Source organism: Canis lupus, chromosome 20 (genome assembly GCF_003254725.2).
Source record: "Canis lupus dingo isolate Sandy chromosome 20, ASM325472v2, whole genome shotgun sequence".
Lineage (NCBI taxonomy): Eukaryota > Metazoa > Chordata > Mammalia > Carnivora > Canidae > Canis > Canis lupus.
In genome coordinates, this window is record NC_064262.1 from 36,852,386 (window position 1) to 36,869,722 (window position 17,337).

The 17,337-nt window shown below is 41.6% G+C and overlaps 1 protein-coding gene across 2 annotated transcripts in view; it reads left to right on the forward strand.

Moving 5' to 3' along the window:
• Positions 1-17,337, forward strand: part of DCP1A (decapping mRNA 1A) — a 64,333-nt gene that overhangs the window by 33,502 nt on the left and 13,494 nt on the right. For both annotated transcript variants that reach the window (XM_025456177.3, XM_025456176.3), the window contains exons 5-6: positions 3,878-4,016; positions 9,698-9,811. In XM_025456177.3, coding sequence (XP_025311962.1) covers positions 3,878-4,016; positions 9,698-9,811 — 253 coding nt within the window. The remainder of the gene's footprint in view (positions 1-3,877; positions 4,017-9,697; positions 9,812-17,337) is intronic.

A 17,337-nucleotide genomic window follows, 5' to 3' on the forward strand; every position in this document is an offset into this window, starting at 1 on the left:
AGAAGAGCCTTCAGGTTCTTTCATGAGAATGCCCAAAAGAACCATATTTGCTTACACTTTCAGCTGGTTTTACTAGAAGCAGGGGAAGTATTCAAAGTGATTAGAGAGTGCCCTCATGAAACTGTTGATAATGAGTTTTCAAGTGTCTGGCCTATTTATGGCCAAAGAGAATACCTTATATGTTATCATTAACTTTGTGATAAATGGTGTTCTGGTCACCACAGATTTAAAAAAAAAAAAAAGAATAATTTATGTTTCCTTGCTCTGACTGCCTGTGTACAGCCTATGTTTGCCACATATTTCAGAATATCATCTCTGCTAACCAGAAATACAGGTAAAATTCTTTTTGGTATATTGTGTATCTCAATAACTGTGCCTGTTAGTGCCCATCCTGTTAAATCACTGTTTCAACAGCTGCAATGTAATACAAATTCTCCCAGTAAAGAAATCTATTTATTTGTTTGTTTGTTTGTTTGTTTTTAGATTTTATATATTTATTCATGAGAGACACAGAGAAAAGCAGAGACATAGGCAGAGGGAGGAGAAGCAGACTTCCATGCAGTAGCCCAATGCGGGACTCGATCCCAGAATTCTGGAGGCAAAGGCTCAACCGCTGAGCCACCCAGGCGTCCCAAGAAATGGATTTATTTCAAAAGATGTTTATAGGGATCCCTGGGTGGTGCAGCGGTTTGGCGCCTGCCTTTGGCCCAGGGCGCGACCCTGGAGACCCGGGATCGAATCCCACGTCGGGCTCCTGGTGCATGGAGCCTGCTTCTCCTTCTGCCTATGTCTCTGCCTCTCTCTCTCTCTCTCTCTGTGACTATCATAAATAAATAAAAAAATTTAAAAAAAGATGTTTATAAAAACTAAGAAGCTTAAACAAAGGGTTGCAGAAGGCAAGGTGAGTGGGGGGATGGAGTAACTGGGCAATGGGCACTAAGGAGGGCACTTGATGGGATGAGCACTGGGTATTATACTATATGTTGGCAAATTGAATTTAAATAAAAAATTAAAAAAAAAAAAAAAACACTGAGAAGCTATGTGGGAGAGCAAGTGAACTTCTAGACCTGTACCATATCTGAATTTGGAAATCCTCTCTGGTCAGTGGCAAAGTTGAAAATTCACTAAACTTAGGAAATGCTGACTCTCTTAAAGAGGAAATCCACTCTGCCAGAAACTCTTCTTAACAATAAGCACTTGTTAGAATGGTTGCCTATATAGACTATGAAATTTGGAGAATTCATGGAAATAAGCTTTATTCCTGATTTTACAGGTAGTCTTGGGGTATATTTGAGAGGAGGGTGAGAGGCAAGGGCATTCCTCACAGAGTTTGGATTAGAAGAGTCTTTACAGAGTCTAAGCATCATTCCTGTTCCTTCCATGCCACCTAGACAGCTTCTGCTTGCAGCAGTGGTGTGCTTTATAAGGTGGCGTATTCCACGGGTGAGCGGTGGTGACTATTAGAAATGACCAGAATTCTCTTTGGGGGCCCCTGGCTGGCTCAGTCAGTAGAGCATGCAACTCTTGATCTCAGGGGCAGGAGTTCAGACCCCATGTTGGACGTAAAGCTTACTTTAAAAATAAAAAAGAAAGAAAGAAAAGGAAATAAAAGAGATGTTCTTCTTTTGAATCAAAATTACAGATCCAGTCCGGGTCAGGGGAGAGAGGAATACCAGCCTGGGCAAGACAAGCAGCATGGCAGGAGGCAGGAGAAATAGGCTGTGCAACTGGAGTCCTCAGTAAAGGTGGATTCAGACCGGTGCAGTCTATAACTGAGTGTAACTACAAGTCCCTTGAAATAGCACTTTTTTTTATCCTCCTGATTATTAAGGAGGGCTTGTTAATAATGGAACATGAAGAGGGGCACCTGGGTGGCTTAGTGGTTGAGCGTTCACCTTAGGCTCAGGTCATGATCCCAGGGTCCTGGAATCGAGTTCTATATCAGGCTCCCTGCAGAGACTCTGCTTCTCCCTCTTGCCTGTGTCTCTGCCTCTCTGTGTGTCTCATAAATAAATAAATAAAATCTTTAAAAAAATAAAATAACGGAACATGGAGGAAAGTACAAAAAAGGAAAGTGAAATTGCTTGTGACCCACCATTAAGAAATAACCAATATATGTCTCTCTGGTCTTTTTTTCCTTTGTAACTGGCCTCACAGCTGTCACAATCTTTCTTTCCCAGTATGGATAGAGGAAAAAATAATGTTGATTCTAAATGGTCTGATTCTCATATCACATAACAGTCTTCTTTCACTCTACTGTAAAGTCCATGATTGTATATTTATTTTCAAAATAATTATCCCAGGGGCTCCTGGGTGGCTCAGTCGGTTAAGCATCTCAGTCTTGGTTTTGGCTCAGGTCATGATCTCCGGGTCCTGGGATCAAACCCTTTGGGAATTTGCACTCAGTGGGGAATCTATTTAAGATTCTCCCCTTCCCTCTGCTTCCCTACATGCTTTTTCTGTCTAAATAAATAAATAAATAAATCCAAAAAAAAAAAAAGCCAAAACTAATCATCCTATTCACAGTTGTAAGAATCTAGATCAATAAATGCCATTACCTTAAAGCAGAATTTTCCAAACAAATCCTGCCTCAGGAGAAGATTCTATATGGTCAAATAAATTTGGGAAAATTTTTAAGCCCACCCTTATCAGAGAATCGTAATACATTTTAGCATGTTAAAAAGTCAGAATGATTCTGCTGTTAAAAAAAAAAAAAAGATCTGTTTGATATTTTCAGTGTTTTCAAATAGAAGAACCATCCCACACACAGTAATGGGAGCTCCTAAGCAGGCTGTTTAAAAGGCTGTTTTAGAGCAGTGAACAGATACCAAGTAGCCTATTGTTCTGCTCCTGTTATTCAGAATAAACAACAAACCCTTGGCTGCTGAATTATTTTATTGCCTATCCTTATCACTGTCCAGAAAGTTTTCAGTTCATACAATTATCAAGCTGTGTCTGTGCTCATAATAACCTACTCATTACAGCTGGGATTAAAACATAAATGAATCTTAAAAAGAAAAAAGGCCCCAACCCTATCAGTGACATTCTTAACCCTCAACTTTTCTTGCTTTGTGTGTTTTCAAGTGCAGAATTAGTGTAAGCACCAATCAGAATAAAGAGCATTACCAATCACCCTGACCTCAGCCACCCACTCTGATTTCTAAGGAGAGAATAAAGGAAACCTTTGAAGATTCCCCAAGACCCCTCTTTTCAAGAAGGTGGTTTCTCTCTTTCCTTGCTAGTCTGGTGTCGTACAAACTTTGCATAGTTGGTTGCTCAGCTCTGCAACCTGCCTTTGTCTTGCTTGCCATGTCCATTTGAAAATGTACTTTACCTGGTAGTTTGAAAGAGAAATAATTAAGTCATTTTTACTTTATTTGCTTCCACCAACTCTAGAAAAGGATTCTGTACTTCTGTCCTTCAAACAGTGAGACACGCCATTCAGCGTTGTTATGCATGAGCTGGCCAAGTGGTTAGTCACATGTTCCCGGGATGAACATGTTTCCGGGATGAGGTAGCGGAGGCCTTGCATATGTATTGGGAGAACAGTGTATCCTGTGACACTCTTCCCATATCCACAGAAGACGAACACCAGGAGAGTTCATGGGTCAAATCGGGTTTAAAGAAGTGTTTCTGGGATCCCTGGGTGGCGCAGCGGTTTGGCGCCTGCCTTTGGCCCAGGGCGCGATCTTGGAGACCCAGGATCGAATCCCACATCGGGCTCCCGGTGCATGGAGCCTGCTTCTCCCTCTGCCTGTGTCTCTGCCCCCCCCCCCCCCCCTGTGACTATCATAAATAAATAAAAAATTAAAAAAATATATATATATTTAAAAAAAAAAAAAAGAAGTGTTTCTGAAACCTGGTTCTCTTCCACTAGTGTTGTAGAAGAGGAGACACGGCGGTCCCAGCAAGCTGCCCGGGACAAGCAGAGTCCCAGCCAGGCCAACGGCTGCAGTGACCACAGGCCCATCGACATCCTGGAGATGCTAAGCAGAGCCAAGGATGAATATGAGAGGGTGAGATGCTGACTAGGAGGACCAGCAAGGGTGGGGGAGGCCTCTGGGGGACTCATGTACTGGGAAGGTCACCTCTAGGCAGAGATGACTTAGTCCAAAAAGCAGAGATGATTAGTCCAAAAAGAGAATTTTGCCTTACAGTTTTTAGCCTAAAAGGGAAAGAAATTTGCATATCTCCGAGTCCTTGACTTGCCATAAAAACCTAGAATGCTCTTTTTCTGTTTCCTGTAAAATTACTATGGGAGAAAATGGTTTCAGGTTGTGGAAGGTAGCCTGCAACAAGTAGTTCTGAAAAAGCTTCTTACCTATTGTTAACCCTTGTAGCCTCTGCTAAGGCTTAGAATTTATGTAGTCTGATTATTTGCACCCACTAATACTAAAAGGTACACTTATGGTCTGTAATTGGTGGTAGGTTCACAGCCTTTAAATAAACAGCATTTGAATTTTACCCACATGTGAAGCTTTTCTAGAATTCCTTCTCTTTTGTATGTTAGTTTAAAAGTTAAATGATAACATTTTCTCCCCAAATTTGAATAAAATGGAAGTTGTAGTGCATTTATTAATTTATTTAATACACACTTATGAACTGTCTACTGTGTGTCAAACAGTGGACGTTTCCTCTGTGGTCTTCAAACCATGTGACTTTGAAACTGTCCTGGCTTTTCACTTGACATGGTCACTTCAGAACCCCACACTTCCTAGGTACAAGACTGAAGGTTTCCACTACTACACTTTGTTTCAGTGGAATTGTAATTGTCACCTTACTCTTTACTCATATCTGATTAAGTACTTTGCTTTGCTTTGTGTAATGCTCACCTCACCAAAAGTTCAAGGAACAAAGTGTGAAAAGCACTCACTGATGAGTTTCCCAGGTGATCCTTAAGGATCAAGTGAGGTAAGGAAACATTGTTAACACGGTTCCTCCTACCCCCATTCTCTTAGGGCTTTGCAGTACTCAAGACTCTGAGACATTGTATTATAAATTCCCAGGTTGATATAACTATAGGACCATTTTTCACATATTCCCCTTTAGCATCTCAAGGATGTAGAGTTTAGGAAACAAACTTTGAAACAGTGCTCTGGAAAGTAGTTTCCTCTAACGAAGGAAAAGTCTTATTTGACACCAAAGGAAGTCCCGCTTCCAGTGTAGAGAAGTATACATTAGGGTCCATGAGAAGTTTCAAGCCATACCAAATTCCTTAATGTCTCATAGATAATTAGGAGGAATTTCTGGATCTGTAAAAATTAATATAGGAAAAGCAGTCATCTCTATAGTAGGCTCATTGATTCTTAGGAAACTAGATGAGAATAAATATTAAGAATCATTTTCTCGGAACACCTGGGTGGCTCAGCGGTTGGGCATCTGCCTTCAGATCAGAGCATGATCCTAGAGACCTGGGATCAAGTCCCACATCAGGCTCCTTGCATGGAGCCCACTTCTCCCTCTGCCTGTGTCGCTGCCTCTTGCCATGTCTCTCATGAATAAATAAATAAAATCTTAAAAAAAAAAAAAAAAAGAATCATTTTCTCTACTTTAGGTCACTTTATATTCTCCCAAATTCCCTCATATCCTTAATGAGATGTGGATTATCTACACAGATGCGTTGTTCAGTTTTTATTAGAGGCCTTTCTGTGTTCTGATAACAGGTAACTAACAAATCCAGGGTTCTGTCACACATTGCTATGACTAGATCATGGTGGTGTCACATGGGACAAAAAGTATAGGTGCTGTGCACTGGAGCTGGCATTCTAGGAAGTGGCCCAGCTTACTCCTCAGGCTAAATAGCAAGTGGCCCCAAAATGAAAGGAACAGAAGCTTCATCTTTTGTTGTATTTAAAGATTTTATTTATTCATCAGAGAAGCAGAGACACAGGCAGAAAGAGAAGCAGGCTTCATGCAGGGAGCCCAATGTAGGACTTGATTTCAGGACTTCAGGATCATGCCCTGAGCCAAAGGCAGAGATGCTCAACCACTGAGCCACCCAGGCATCCAAGAAACTTCGTTTTTGTACACAAAGCTGTAAAGGAACTTTAGGTCAAGCAGGCAATCTGAAACTCTGACCCGATTTCTCTTTAAAATATATATTGTGGGGGATCCCTGGGTGGCTCAGCGGTTTAGCGCCTGCCTTTGACCCAAGGCACGATCCTGGAGTCCTGGGATCAAGTCCCGCGTCGGGCTCCTGGCATGGAGCCTGCTTCTCCCTCCTCCTGTGTCTCTGCCTCTCTCTCTCTCTTTCTCTCTCTCTCTCTCTATGTCTATCATAAATAAATAAATGAATCTTTAAAAAATATATATATAAATATATATTTATTTATTTATATTGTGAACATAAGAATATGGAGAGCACAGTAATAACTTGTAAAGAAAATTTCCCAAGGTGCAGAATAAATAAAATAATGTCTAAAACTAAAACCTTTGGGAACTTAGTAAAATCCTTGGTACTTACTATACAGTGTGTTCTTTCTGTTTTTGAAAACTATCTGTAAATAGGCACAGCTTCCTGAAAGAACAATTTTGTTTCTTGTCTGCACTTGCCTGTCATCTAACCAAACAGAGTTGGTATTACCAGTGACCCATAAATTCATATCTCAGTGTTTGCATGGGTGCCCTCTGCTGCCATGTGGCTCCAGATGGCTCCTTTGTTTATCTTTAGGTAGGGATTTAAATTGACAGAGTCAAGGGCAGAGATACAAGCCATACCTCAGCCATGGGATGTACTCCCAATTCTAAATCTCCCCTGTCCACTGTGTGTCATACAATGAATGAAATTCCAGACTTTGAGGTAAAGGCTTTATAACAGAGACTGCTTGGAAATAAGAACTCTGAATAATAAACATTTTCTCCCCAAGTCCTGTGGTTTGTTTTAGCAACTTATCTTTTTTAATGTAAAGAAAGATAGCTAAACCCACAGTTCTTTACAGTTACCCCTTGCTGAGTTGCTTCTAGCCATAGGATATAATTGTGGATTTTTGTAGAGGTTGTTTGTATTTTATATTTAAGGATTAGAGTAGAAGAAAAAGACGTAATCCCACAACCTAGAAATAGTCACTGATAAGACTTTGTTATGTATCCTTCCAAAAATATGTATGAATATGTCCCAGTGTCTGTGGTATGTTTCTCTACTCTAGTTTTATTAACTGGTTTTAAAAGTCACTTTCATTAACTCTTTTGTAACCATTTTTTCCCAGTATCTTTATGACAGCTATTCATCTCACAGTGAGTCCTTGTGAGGTTTCCTTTGGTAGAATGAAAAGTCTTTGAAAAAGAGAACAATATGATATTAATAGATGCATATTTTTCCTTCAGTGCCTTACATAAACAATATGCTGTTTTTTTCTGATTCTCTTAACGCAGAAACATATCCTGTAGCTGAGTCTTCATGTTCAGTATTTTCTCTTAAGATAAATTACTTGAAGGCAGCCCAGGTGGCTCAGTGGTTTAGCGCCACCTTTGGCCCAGGGCATGATCCTGGAGACCTGGGATCGAGTCCCACATCGGGCTCCCTGCATGGAGCCTGCTTCTCCCTCTGCCTGTGTCTCTGCCTGTCTCTGTCTCTCCCCCCCCCCGCCCCCCCCCCCCCCGTGTGTGTCTCTCATGAATAAATAAATAAAATCTTTAAAAAAAAAAAAAAAAGATAAATTACTTGAGGTCCAAGTCCCTGCTCTGCTGTGTCGGGTACACTTGGACCCAAGCTCAAGCTTGTAAATAAACCTCGTGTGTTTGCATCGGTGTCGGCTCCTTGCTGGTTTCTTGGATTCGTGATCTTGGGCACAACATTTCGGGGCTCTTCCGGGATCCGAGAAACCCCCAGGACCCCATCCAGAGGGTTTCACGCGTGGTGAGTGCACTCAACTTTTTCCAAAACTCACCTCGGGGTCCAAGTCCCTGCTCTGCTGTGTCGGGTACACTTGGACCCAAGCTCGAGCTTGTAAATAAACCCTCGTGTGTTTGCAAAACAAACAAACAAACAAAAAAAGGTAAATTACTTGAAATAGAATTGGTAGATCAGGGACACCTGGGTGGCTCAGTGGTTGAGTGTCTGCCTTCAGCCCAGGGCGTGATCCTGGGATCCTAGGATTGAATCCTGCATCGGGCTCCCCACAGGGAGCCTGCTTCTCCTTCTGCCTATATCTCTGCCTCTCTCTATGTGTGTCTCTCATGAATAAATAAGTAAAAAATCTTTTAAAAAAAAAATTGTAGATTGGGCAGCCCCAGTGGCGCAGCAGTTTAGCGCCGCCTGCAGCCCAGGGCGTGATCCTGGAGACCTGGGATCGAGTCCCACGTCAGGCTCCTTGCATGGAGCCTGCTTCTCCCTCTGCCTGTGTCTCTGCCTCTCTCTCTCTCTCTCTCTCTCTCTCTCTCCCTCTGTGACTATCATAAATAAATAAAAAAATAAAAAAAAAATTGTAGATCAAAGGATTTTGACATTTTTAAGGTTTTTACCAAATATTGTAAAATTACTCTCAGGAAAGTTTGTGATTGTCCATTCCCCTCCCCCCCCAATCCCTACAAATACTGGAGTGTGATCAGCAAACAAACTCCAAGTAAACCTTCCAAGAATAGTCCTGCATATGAATAAAAAATTTTTGAAGTTCTAAAGACCTTTTAAAGCATAACCCATCTTGTAGCTCATGTTGAGTTTAGTATAGGAGACTCAACTGCCCCAAAAACCACATGGGCCACGGGAGTATATGCCATAAGTCAGGGTGGACCTGACGTGAACAGAGCCTGGCCCTTCATCAGAATGTCACTTGCAGCTCAGCTCCAGCCAGTTGTTGCCAAGGTATCCACTTTCTTCTCTCTGAAAATAACAAGCTGGGATTTTTATGTGCAGACTCCCAATTTTAAAAATGTTTCTGAACATTTTATACCTTCTGTTCTAGGAACTTGCTGTGAACAATGTTTTGAGCTTTTCTTTGATACAGTTTAATTCCAGGCATTCTCCATAATGTGTTAATACAGGTTGATGGTGGTGTTGCATAAAGAGGTGAAAAATAAGATATTTCATAAGCAAGTAGAATAGTTGAAGGGGGTTAAGAGGTATAGACAGCCGGTTATAAAACAAGTAAGTCACGGGGATGAACAGTAAAACAGTACAGGGAGTGTATCAGTAATGTTGTAGTAACTCTGGTGGCCACACTTAACCTGATGGGCACTGTTGTGGTATGTAGAATTGTCTAATACTTCAGTAATAGATGTTTTTAAAAAGATATTTCATAGGCTTTCCCAGGCTCTTTCACCTCTATGTAAATGGATAACACAGAGTAAAAGGTGTTCTGAAATAAGGATTAACTCATTTGAAGAGGAAAAAAATGCCTCTTAGCAATTCTTTTAATATTGGACTGCCTAACACTGTGGTGTAAAAAAAAAAAAAAAAAAAAAAAAAAAACTAAAAAAGATCACTAGATGGACATGGAATTATAAATTTTAGAGACTAAAGTTCTAAAGTTCTGTTTGGCCTATCTGATCCAGCATCTAGTGAGCATTATTCACATCAAAACAGATACACAAACAGTTTAGAACACTCAAGAGACCGGATTTTTAAAAAAGAAAAAAAAAAAAAAAAGCTCTAAACTTCAGTCAAGGGACATGTTACTTTTGACTGCATAGTACATATGATGTTTTGCTAGCCAAATAATAGCAAACTTTTCACATGATATACTTTTCCTTTTAATTTCAGAATCAGATGGGTGACTCCAATATCTCCAGCCCTGGGTTACAGCCAAGTACTCAGCTCTCCAATCTGGGAAGCACCGAGACTCTAGAAGAGATGCCATCGGGGTCACAAGATAAGGTCTGTACAGCCAAAGCTCTAGCTTTGTCCAGGGTAACAAAACACAATATTATTTTGTAAGGATATTAGTGCAGTATAAATTTGTCATTTTTCTGTCAAGGGTATACATATGGGCAGCAGCATGCTAAACATCCACTCCTGGCATTTGTACTCTTTCCATTTGGATTTTGCAGGAGCCTTCACTCTGATTGTAGAGCTTTTGCCCAGGCTACCCCCTTACCTGTCCTTCACCCAGCAGCCAGAGTAATACTAATTACACGTAAGTTAGATCATGGCGTTCCATTGCTTAAAACTTTGCAGTGATGTCCCATCTCACTTGAATAAAAGCCAAGGCCATGCCAATGGTCCACCAGGCCCAACCTGATCTGGCCCCCCGACCCCTGCCTCATCTTTTCCCACTTGCCCCAGCCTCATTGGCTCTTCTGCCTTTCCACAAATGTGCCAGACTTGTTCCTGCCTTGGGACAGGCCTTTGTACTTGCTGTTCCTTCTGCAAAGAATATTTTCCTCCTAGGTAGGGTTTGTTCCCTTTATTCTTTCAAGTCTTGAGCGTCCTCCATACAGGTGAGGCCTTCTCTGGTCACCTAGTTTTAAGTAACGCTCCTTCCGTACCCTGTCCTGCTCTATCTTATTTTCTCCCTACGGCCTCACCAGTTAACATGGTTTGTGGGTTTTTTTTACTGTGTGCACTGTGTCTCCTCTTCGCCTAAATGTAAGCTCCATAGGGGCAGGCAGTTTTGTAGGCCTTTGTTCATTGCCATATTCTCACACCTAGGATTTGTAAATACTTGTGACTAAATTAGTTTTCTTTATAGCTGATGGCTTAATAAATGAACAGATACCGAGTAAAACCCATAGTTTTTTAACTGATCTTTTTACTTTGAGATAATTATAGATTCACATGCAATTATAAGAAATAATATGAAAAGATCCCATGTACCCTTTACCCATTTACCCACTGATGACACCTTGCAAAATAAAATACAGTATCACAGCTGGGATATTGACAAAATCTGCCCATCTGATTCACATTTCCTCAGTTTTATTCACATTCATTTCTATGTATATGTGTATGTGCATGTATGTATTTCTGTGCGATTTTATGTCATGTATAACTCTTGTGTATCCACCACCACAGTAAAGATACCAAAGACTTACATTAACACAAGAGTCCTTTTTATCACTTTGTATTGTCACACTAACTCCCCTGTCACCTTCCTGCCTTTCCCCTCCTCCCATCCTTAACCCTAGCAGCCACTAATCTATCCCTCATTCTATAATATTTCAAGAATGTTATGTAAATGAAATTATATAACCTGCTGAGAGTGTCTTTCTTCACTCAACATGATTCTTGGAGATGTCTTTGAAATTATTGGGTTTATCAGTAGTTTGTTCTCTTTAATTCTACTGCCCAGTCAAGTGGAAGTGCCAAAATTTGTTTTACCATTTTTAACCATTTGCCTGTTGAAGGAACATCTAGGTTGTTTTCAGTTTTTAGCTATTGCAAGTAAAGCTTCTGTGACCATTTGTGCAGGTTTTGTTTTGTTTTGTTTTTTTTTGTTTTTGTTTTTTTGTTTTAATTTTTATTTATTTACTTATGATAGTCACAGAGAGAGAGAGAGAGGCAGAGACACAGGCAGAGGGAGAAGCAGGCTCCATGCACCGGGAGCCCGACGTGGGATTCGATCCCGGGTCTCCAGGATCGCGCCCTGGGCCAAAGGCAGGCGCCAAACCGCTGCGCCACCCAGGGATCCCAGGTTTTGTTTTGTTTTGTTTTTGTTTTGTTTTTAAAGATTTTATTTATTCATGAGAGAGAGAGAGAGAGAGAGAGAGAGGGGGGCAGGACACAGGCAGAGGATGAAGCAGGCTCCATGCAGCGAGCCCAATGTGGGACTCGATCCAGGGACCCCAGGATCACGCCCTGGGCCAAAGGCAGGCACCAAACCGCTGAACCCAGGGATCCCCCTGCGCACAGGTTTTTATACACAGATTTCCATTTCTCTGGGATAAATGCTCAGGAGTACAAATGTTGGGTCACTTGGTGATTCCATGTTTTCGTTTATTAAGAAACTGCCATAAAGTTTTCCAGAGAGGCTGTACCATTAACATTCCACCAGCAATGTATCCATAACATTTTTAAGTATTTAGATGACAATTTGAGCCAGATTTTATGTACTGCATTCTCATGCTCTGTTTTTACCATGTTTACATTTATAGTCCATATTTACATTTAGAGTGCTATGTAAAATAGAATTTTTACAAAACATATGTTGGAGGGCAGCCCTGGGTGGCTCAGCGGTTTAGTGCCGCCTCCAGCCCGGGGTATGATCCTGGAGTCCCGGGATCGAGTCCCATATTGGGCTCCCTGCATGGAGCCTGCTTCTCCCTCTGCCTGTGTCTCTGCCGCCCTCTCTCTGTCTCTCTCTCATGAATAAAAAAAAAAAAAAAAAAAAAACATATGTTGGATGAGCGAAGGAGCAGCATCCCTGTGTTCCTTCTGGTCTGGTTTATCAGCTCTGCGTGTTCAGTGGGCCAGTCATGTCCCCTTTTTGATTCATGAGTCACTTCCCCATTCCTTTCTGAATCCTGGGGTTAAGGATTCTTGCACTGCCTAACTCTCAGAGTTATTGTGAGAACAGAACAGACTCAAGACCCAGAGAACCATTTAGAACACAGGCCTTGGGATAAATGGGATTTCCTGTTACAAATCCATATTATAATTAAAACTAGGCTTAGGGAATCCATGCCTGTTTTCTGAAAAGACAAGAAGGTTACCAGTGCTATGTCTGATGTTCTGAGCCTGGCCTGAGCACTGCAGCAGAGCAGGCTCACCTCTCAAGAGTATAGCAGGTGCCAGGCCACGCTCTTCTTGGCTAAATAGATATTGTAGTAGTTTGGAGCAATAGCTGTTGCCACAGCCAGGGGTACGAAATGAGGCAGGGGGAAATGATAACTATACAGAGATTTCCAGGCAATTGAGAACAGGCGAAATGCTCTTACACTTGTTTCTAAGCCTGGTGCTAGCATAATTTTTATTGTACAGAAAATAGCTCTTCACACGGTGACACAAATTATAGAACCGTGGGATGAAAGTAGCATTAGTATCACTATTGTATGTGCATGAAAACTGAGACCTGGGCTAATTTTGTAAAAATGTAGCTGCTCTAGGATCTGAGCATTTTCTTTCTGGAGTATAATTAACACATAGTAAACAAATTTAGATCTTATGTGTAAACCTTGTAATTTTTTTTACAAGTGTAACTTTCAAACATTGTAACTACCACCAAGATCAGGAGATAGAAAACTTCCACCACCTTAAAAGCAATAAAAACTGAATTCATTTGCCACAAAAGGGCAACTGCAAGAAAAAGGAAATCTTAATCATTAATGTTAAAGAAGGGTGAGTGCGATGACCTGTGCATGCTCGACCTTTCAGCAAAAGCACCAGTGATGGATCTGTGGACACACAGTATTGAAGCAGGCACTCAGAGAATTAGAGTCTCTAAGGAGCAGAATGCTGATGTTTGTTCCTCCTTCATTTGCACATCCTTCTGAAAGTCCATTTTATAGGTCACAGTGACAGAATTTTGTAGAATATTGGGATCTGGATATTTTCAGAAGCCCATGTGATTGACTAAAATCAGCTTAAATCCATAATCAGCCTGTACAACACAGTACACTTGTTTAGTAACACTGCCATCTGGTGCTGAGGAGCAAGTAATGCTATCAAGTCTTAATAGTATTAAATTCTATTTCAATTTCATAATTCACTTGCCAAAATTCCCTTGGGACTATTTCCCTAGTACATTTTATATTGTTTTTTGGTTACTGAGGTTAAGAATATTATACATAGGGGCCCAAGTGGCTCAGATAGTTAAGTGTGTGCCTTCAGCTTAGGTCATGATCTTGAGGTCCTGGGATCAAGCCCCATGTTGGGCTCCGTGCTTAGCGAGGAGCCTGCTTTTCCCTCTCCCTCTGCCCTTTCCCCTGTTTATATATACTCTCTTTCAAATAAATACAGTCTTAAAAAAAAAAAGAAGAAGAAGAAGAATACATGGTGTGCCAGGTACACTGGTGTGCCGGGTACACTGACCAGGTAGAAAATCAGATACGGGCACCATAGATCCAGACAGAAATAGGAAATTCTCTAAGTGGCAGAAGCTTAGGGGTAAGGTGGGGTGAAGAAGGAACAGTGTAAAGCCTGAAACAGTATACTAGAATTTCGTTGTGCACATAGCTACCATTGCTCCCTGAATTCCACTTCACAAGGGGAATGATCAGACTAACACTTGATGGAAGATATTGCAAAACATAGGATTCATACATAAATGAAGTATAAAATTCTCCTTTTCTATGGATGAGGGGAGATGAATCCATGATTAACTAAGCCCAACTACTAGAGCAGTGTGGCATGTTTCTCTTGTCATGGGCAGAGAAGAGAGGAAGGGTCCTCAAATGCAGAGACTATAAAGCTTGTGTGTGGAGAAGCATGCTCTGTTCACTTGCCTCTTGTGACTGATTCAACTAGTTATACGTATTTCCAAAAGTTGGTACATTTTAACCTGTAGCCACTTCTTAGTTATTCAAGCCACAGATCTACCTCTGTTTTCCAGATGTCATTATCATCATTCCAGTTGATTAGGTAACCTAGAATATACTTATTTGACATCTCAGTACAGGGGCATAATGGTTAATAACATAGACTTATCGTTAGGACTAGGTTGTACTTGAGTGTCACCTACAAGGTAGCAGTGATGATAATAGTGCCCTCACTGATTAATAGAGTAATGCATGTGAAGTGCTTAGCACAGGGCCCCCACGTGGTGAGCGTTCTGTCTGTGGTCACTCTTCTTGCGCTGGTAACCTCATTTATCCCTTATGTGAGATTCCTTTGAAACCCTACTGGCCTTACCACGAATCCTATTCCAGAGAAAGTTTGAGAATGTTTCTGGCCTGGCAGAAGTTGTAGGGAAGCCACATGGAGAAATCTGGAAACTTTCTGCTGCTTTTGCAGTCAGGGTTCAGGGCTCTACAATATGGATTCATTTTTATTTTATTTTATTTTATTTTTAAAGATTGTATTTATTTATTCATGAGAGACACAGAGAGAGAGAGAGATAGAGGCAGAGACACAGGTAGAGAGAGAAGCAGGCTCCACACAGGGAGCCCGATGTGGGACTCTATCCCGGGTCTTCGGGATCATGCCCTGGGCTAAAGGCAGACACTCAACCACTGGCCACCCAGGTATCCCTAGATTCATTTTTAAATGAACCATTAGAAATGCCTTTTTGGAAGGCACCTGGGTGGCTCAGTGGTTGAGAGTCTGCCTTCAGCCCAGGGCATGGTCCTGGGGTCCTTGGATCCAGCCCCAGAGCCTCACATTGGGCTCCCTGCATGGAGCCTGCTCTTCCCTCTGCCTGTGTCTCTGCCTCTCTCTCTGTCTCATGAATAATTAAATAAAATCTTTTTAAAAAAAATACCATTTATTTAAATATAAAAACATTCCAGATGTATATGCAGGTAATTTTAATTGTTCAAAAGTCGATTTATGTTCCACTGAACAGATAAAAAATGCTGCCTGAATTATGCCATTTTTTGAAGCCTAAGGTGTATTTCATGTTGAATTTTCTCCATGTCCTGTGGTGGTGGTGGTGGTGGTGGTGTTTTTAAAAGCCCATGAGCAGAGGGTGGGGTGGTAGCAGGCTCCACACTCAGCACAGAGGCCCATTTAGGGCTCTTGATTCCACTATCCTGAGTTCACAACCTGAGCCAAAATCACTTAAAATCACTTAACCAACTGATCTTCCCAGGCACCCACCCTTTTCTTACAACATAAAAATATTTGTATTCTTACCTGGGAAAGACTCAAGTTTTTGCAAAATAGCCCCAATGTGGTCCGTATTTTTCAAAGTATGTCAATCTAAACATTGTTTTGTGTGTGTATATACATACATCTGAAACAAAATGTGATAAAGATATACATAATTTGTATTAATGAAAAAGAATTAGCGTAGTTTTCAAGTACTTTTTTGCCAAGCCATCTTGACCATTTTGTCCTAATCATAAGGTATATAAAAAAGAATTAACCCAACTCAAAAATGGACAAAGGACTTGAATGGTCATTTCTCAGAAAAGATCAAATGGCCAGTGTGTTGGCAAGAAACACAGGAGGTTTCTAGAGAAACCAGAACCTTCTGGCATCACTGGTGGGATGTAAAGTGATGCAGCAGTTTTGGAAAACAGTCTGGCAGTTCCTCAAAAAGTTAAATGTAGGATTACTGTATGACCCAGCAATTCTATATTCCTGGGTAGATATCCAAAGGAATTGAAAACAAGGATGAGGACAAATACTTCTACGCTAATGCTCACAGCAGCAGCATTCACAATAGCTGAAGGGTAGGAACAACCCAAGTGCTGATCCTCAAGTGAATGGACAAATATGCACACGATGGAGTACTAGTCGGCCTTTACTTGTAAAAAGAAAGAAACTCTGCTACAGCGTGAGTAAACCTCAAGGACGTGATGCTAGGTGAAGGAAGCCAGTGACAGAGGGACAAGTAGGATGTGATTGTTGTTGCACAACGTACCTGGAGTAGGCAGATTTATAAGAACGGAGAGTCGAGTGGAGCTGACGGGGCCATGAGTGAGGGTAAGATGGTGGTTACACAGTAGTGTGAGTATCCTGAGTGCTGCTGGGTTCTACACTTCCATACAGTTACAGTGCTAACTTGCGGTACATATATTTCAACAGGACTTTTTTTTTTTTTTTTTTTTTTTTTTTTTAATTCATAGAGACACACAGAGAGAGAGGCAGAGACACAGGCAGAGGGAAAAGCAGGCACCATGCAGAGAGCCTGACATAGGACTCGATCCCGGGTCTCCAGGATCACGCCCTAGGCTACAGGCGGCACTAAACCACTGCACCACCAGGGCTGCCCAGGACTTTTTTTTTTTTAAGATTTATTTAGGGATGCCTCAGCGGCTCAGCAGTTGAGCGCCTGCCTTCGGCCCAGGGTGTGATCCTTGAGTCCCAGGATCAAGTCCCACGTCGAGCTCCCTGCATGGAGCCTGCTTCTCCCTCTGCCTATGTCTCTGCTTCTCTGTGTCTCTCATGAATAAATAAATAATTTTAAAAATATGAGCAGCCCAGGTGGCTCAGGGGTTTAGCGCCGCCTTCAGCCCAGGGCATGGTCCTGGAGACCCGGGATCAAGTCCCACGTCAGGCTTCCTCCATGGAGCCTGTTTCTACCTCTGCCTGTGTCTCTGCCTCTCTCTCTCTCTCTCTCTCTCTCTCTCTCTCGTGAATAAATAAATAAAATCTTTTTAAAAAATAAAAATAAAAGATTCATTTATTTGAGAGAGAGAAAGAAATAAAGTTCGTGTGCAAGTCAGGGGGGCAGAGGGAGACAGAGAATCTTGAGCAGACTCCCTGCTGAGCACAGAGCCTCATGGAGAGTTCGATCTCACAGCCCCAAGGTCATGACCCAAGCCGAAGTCAAGAATCAGACCCTTAATTGACTGACCCAC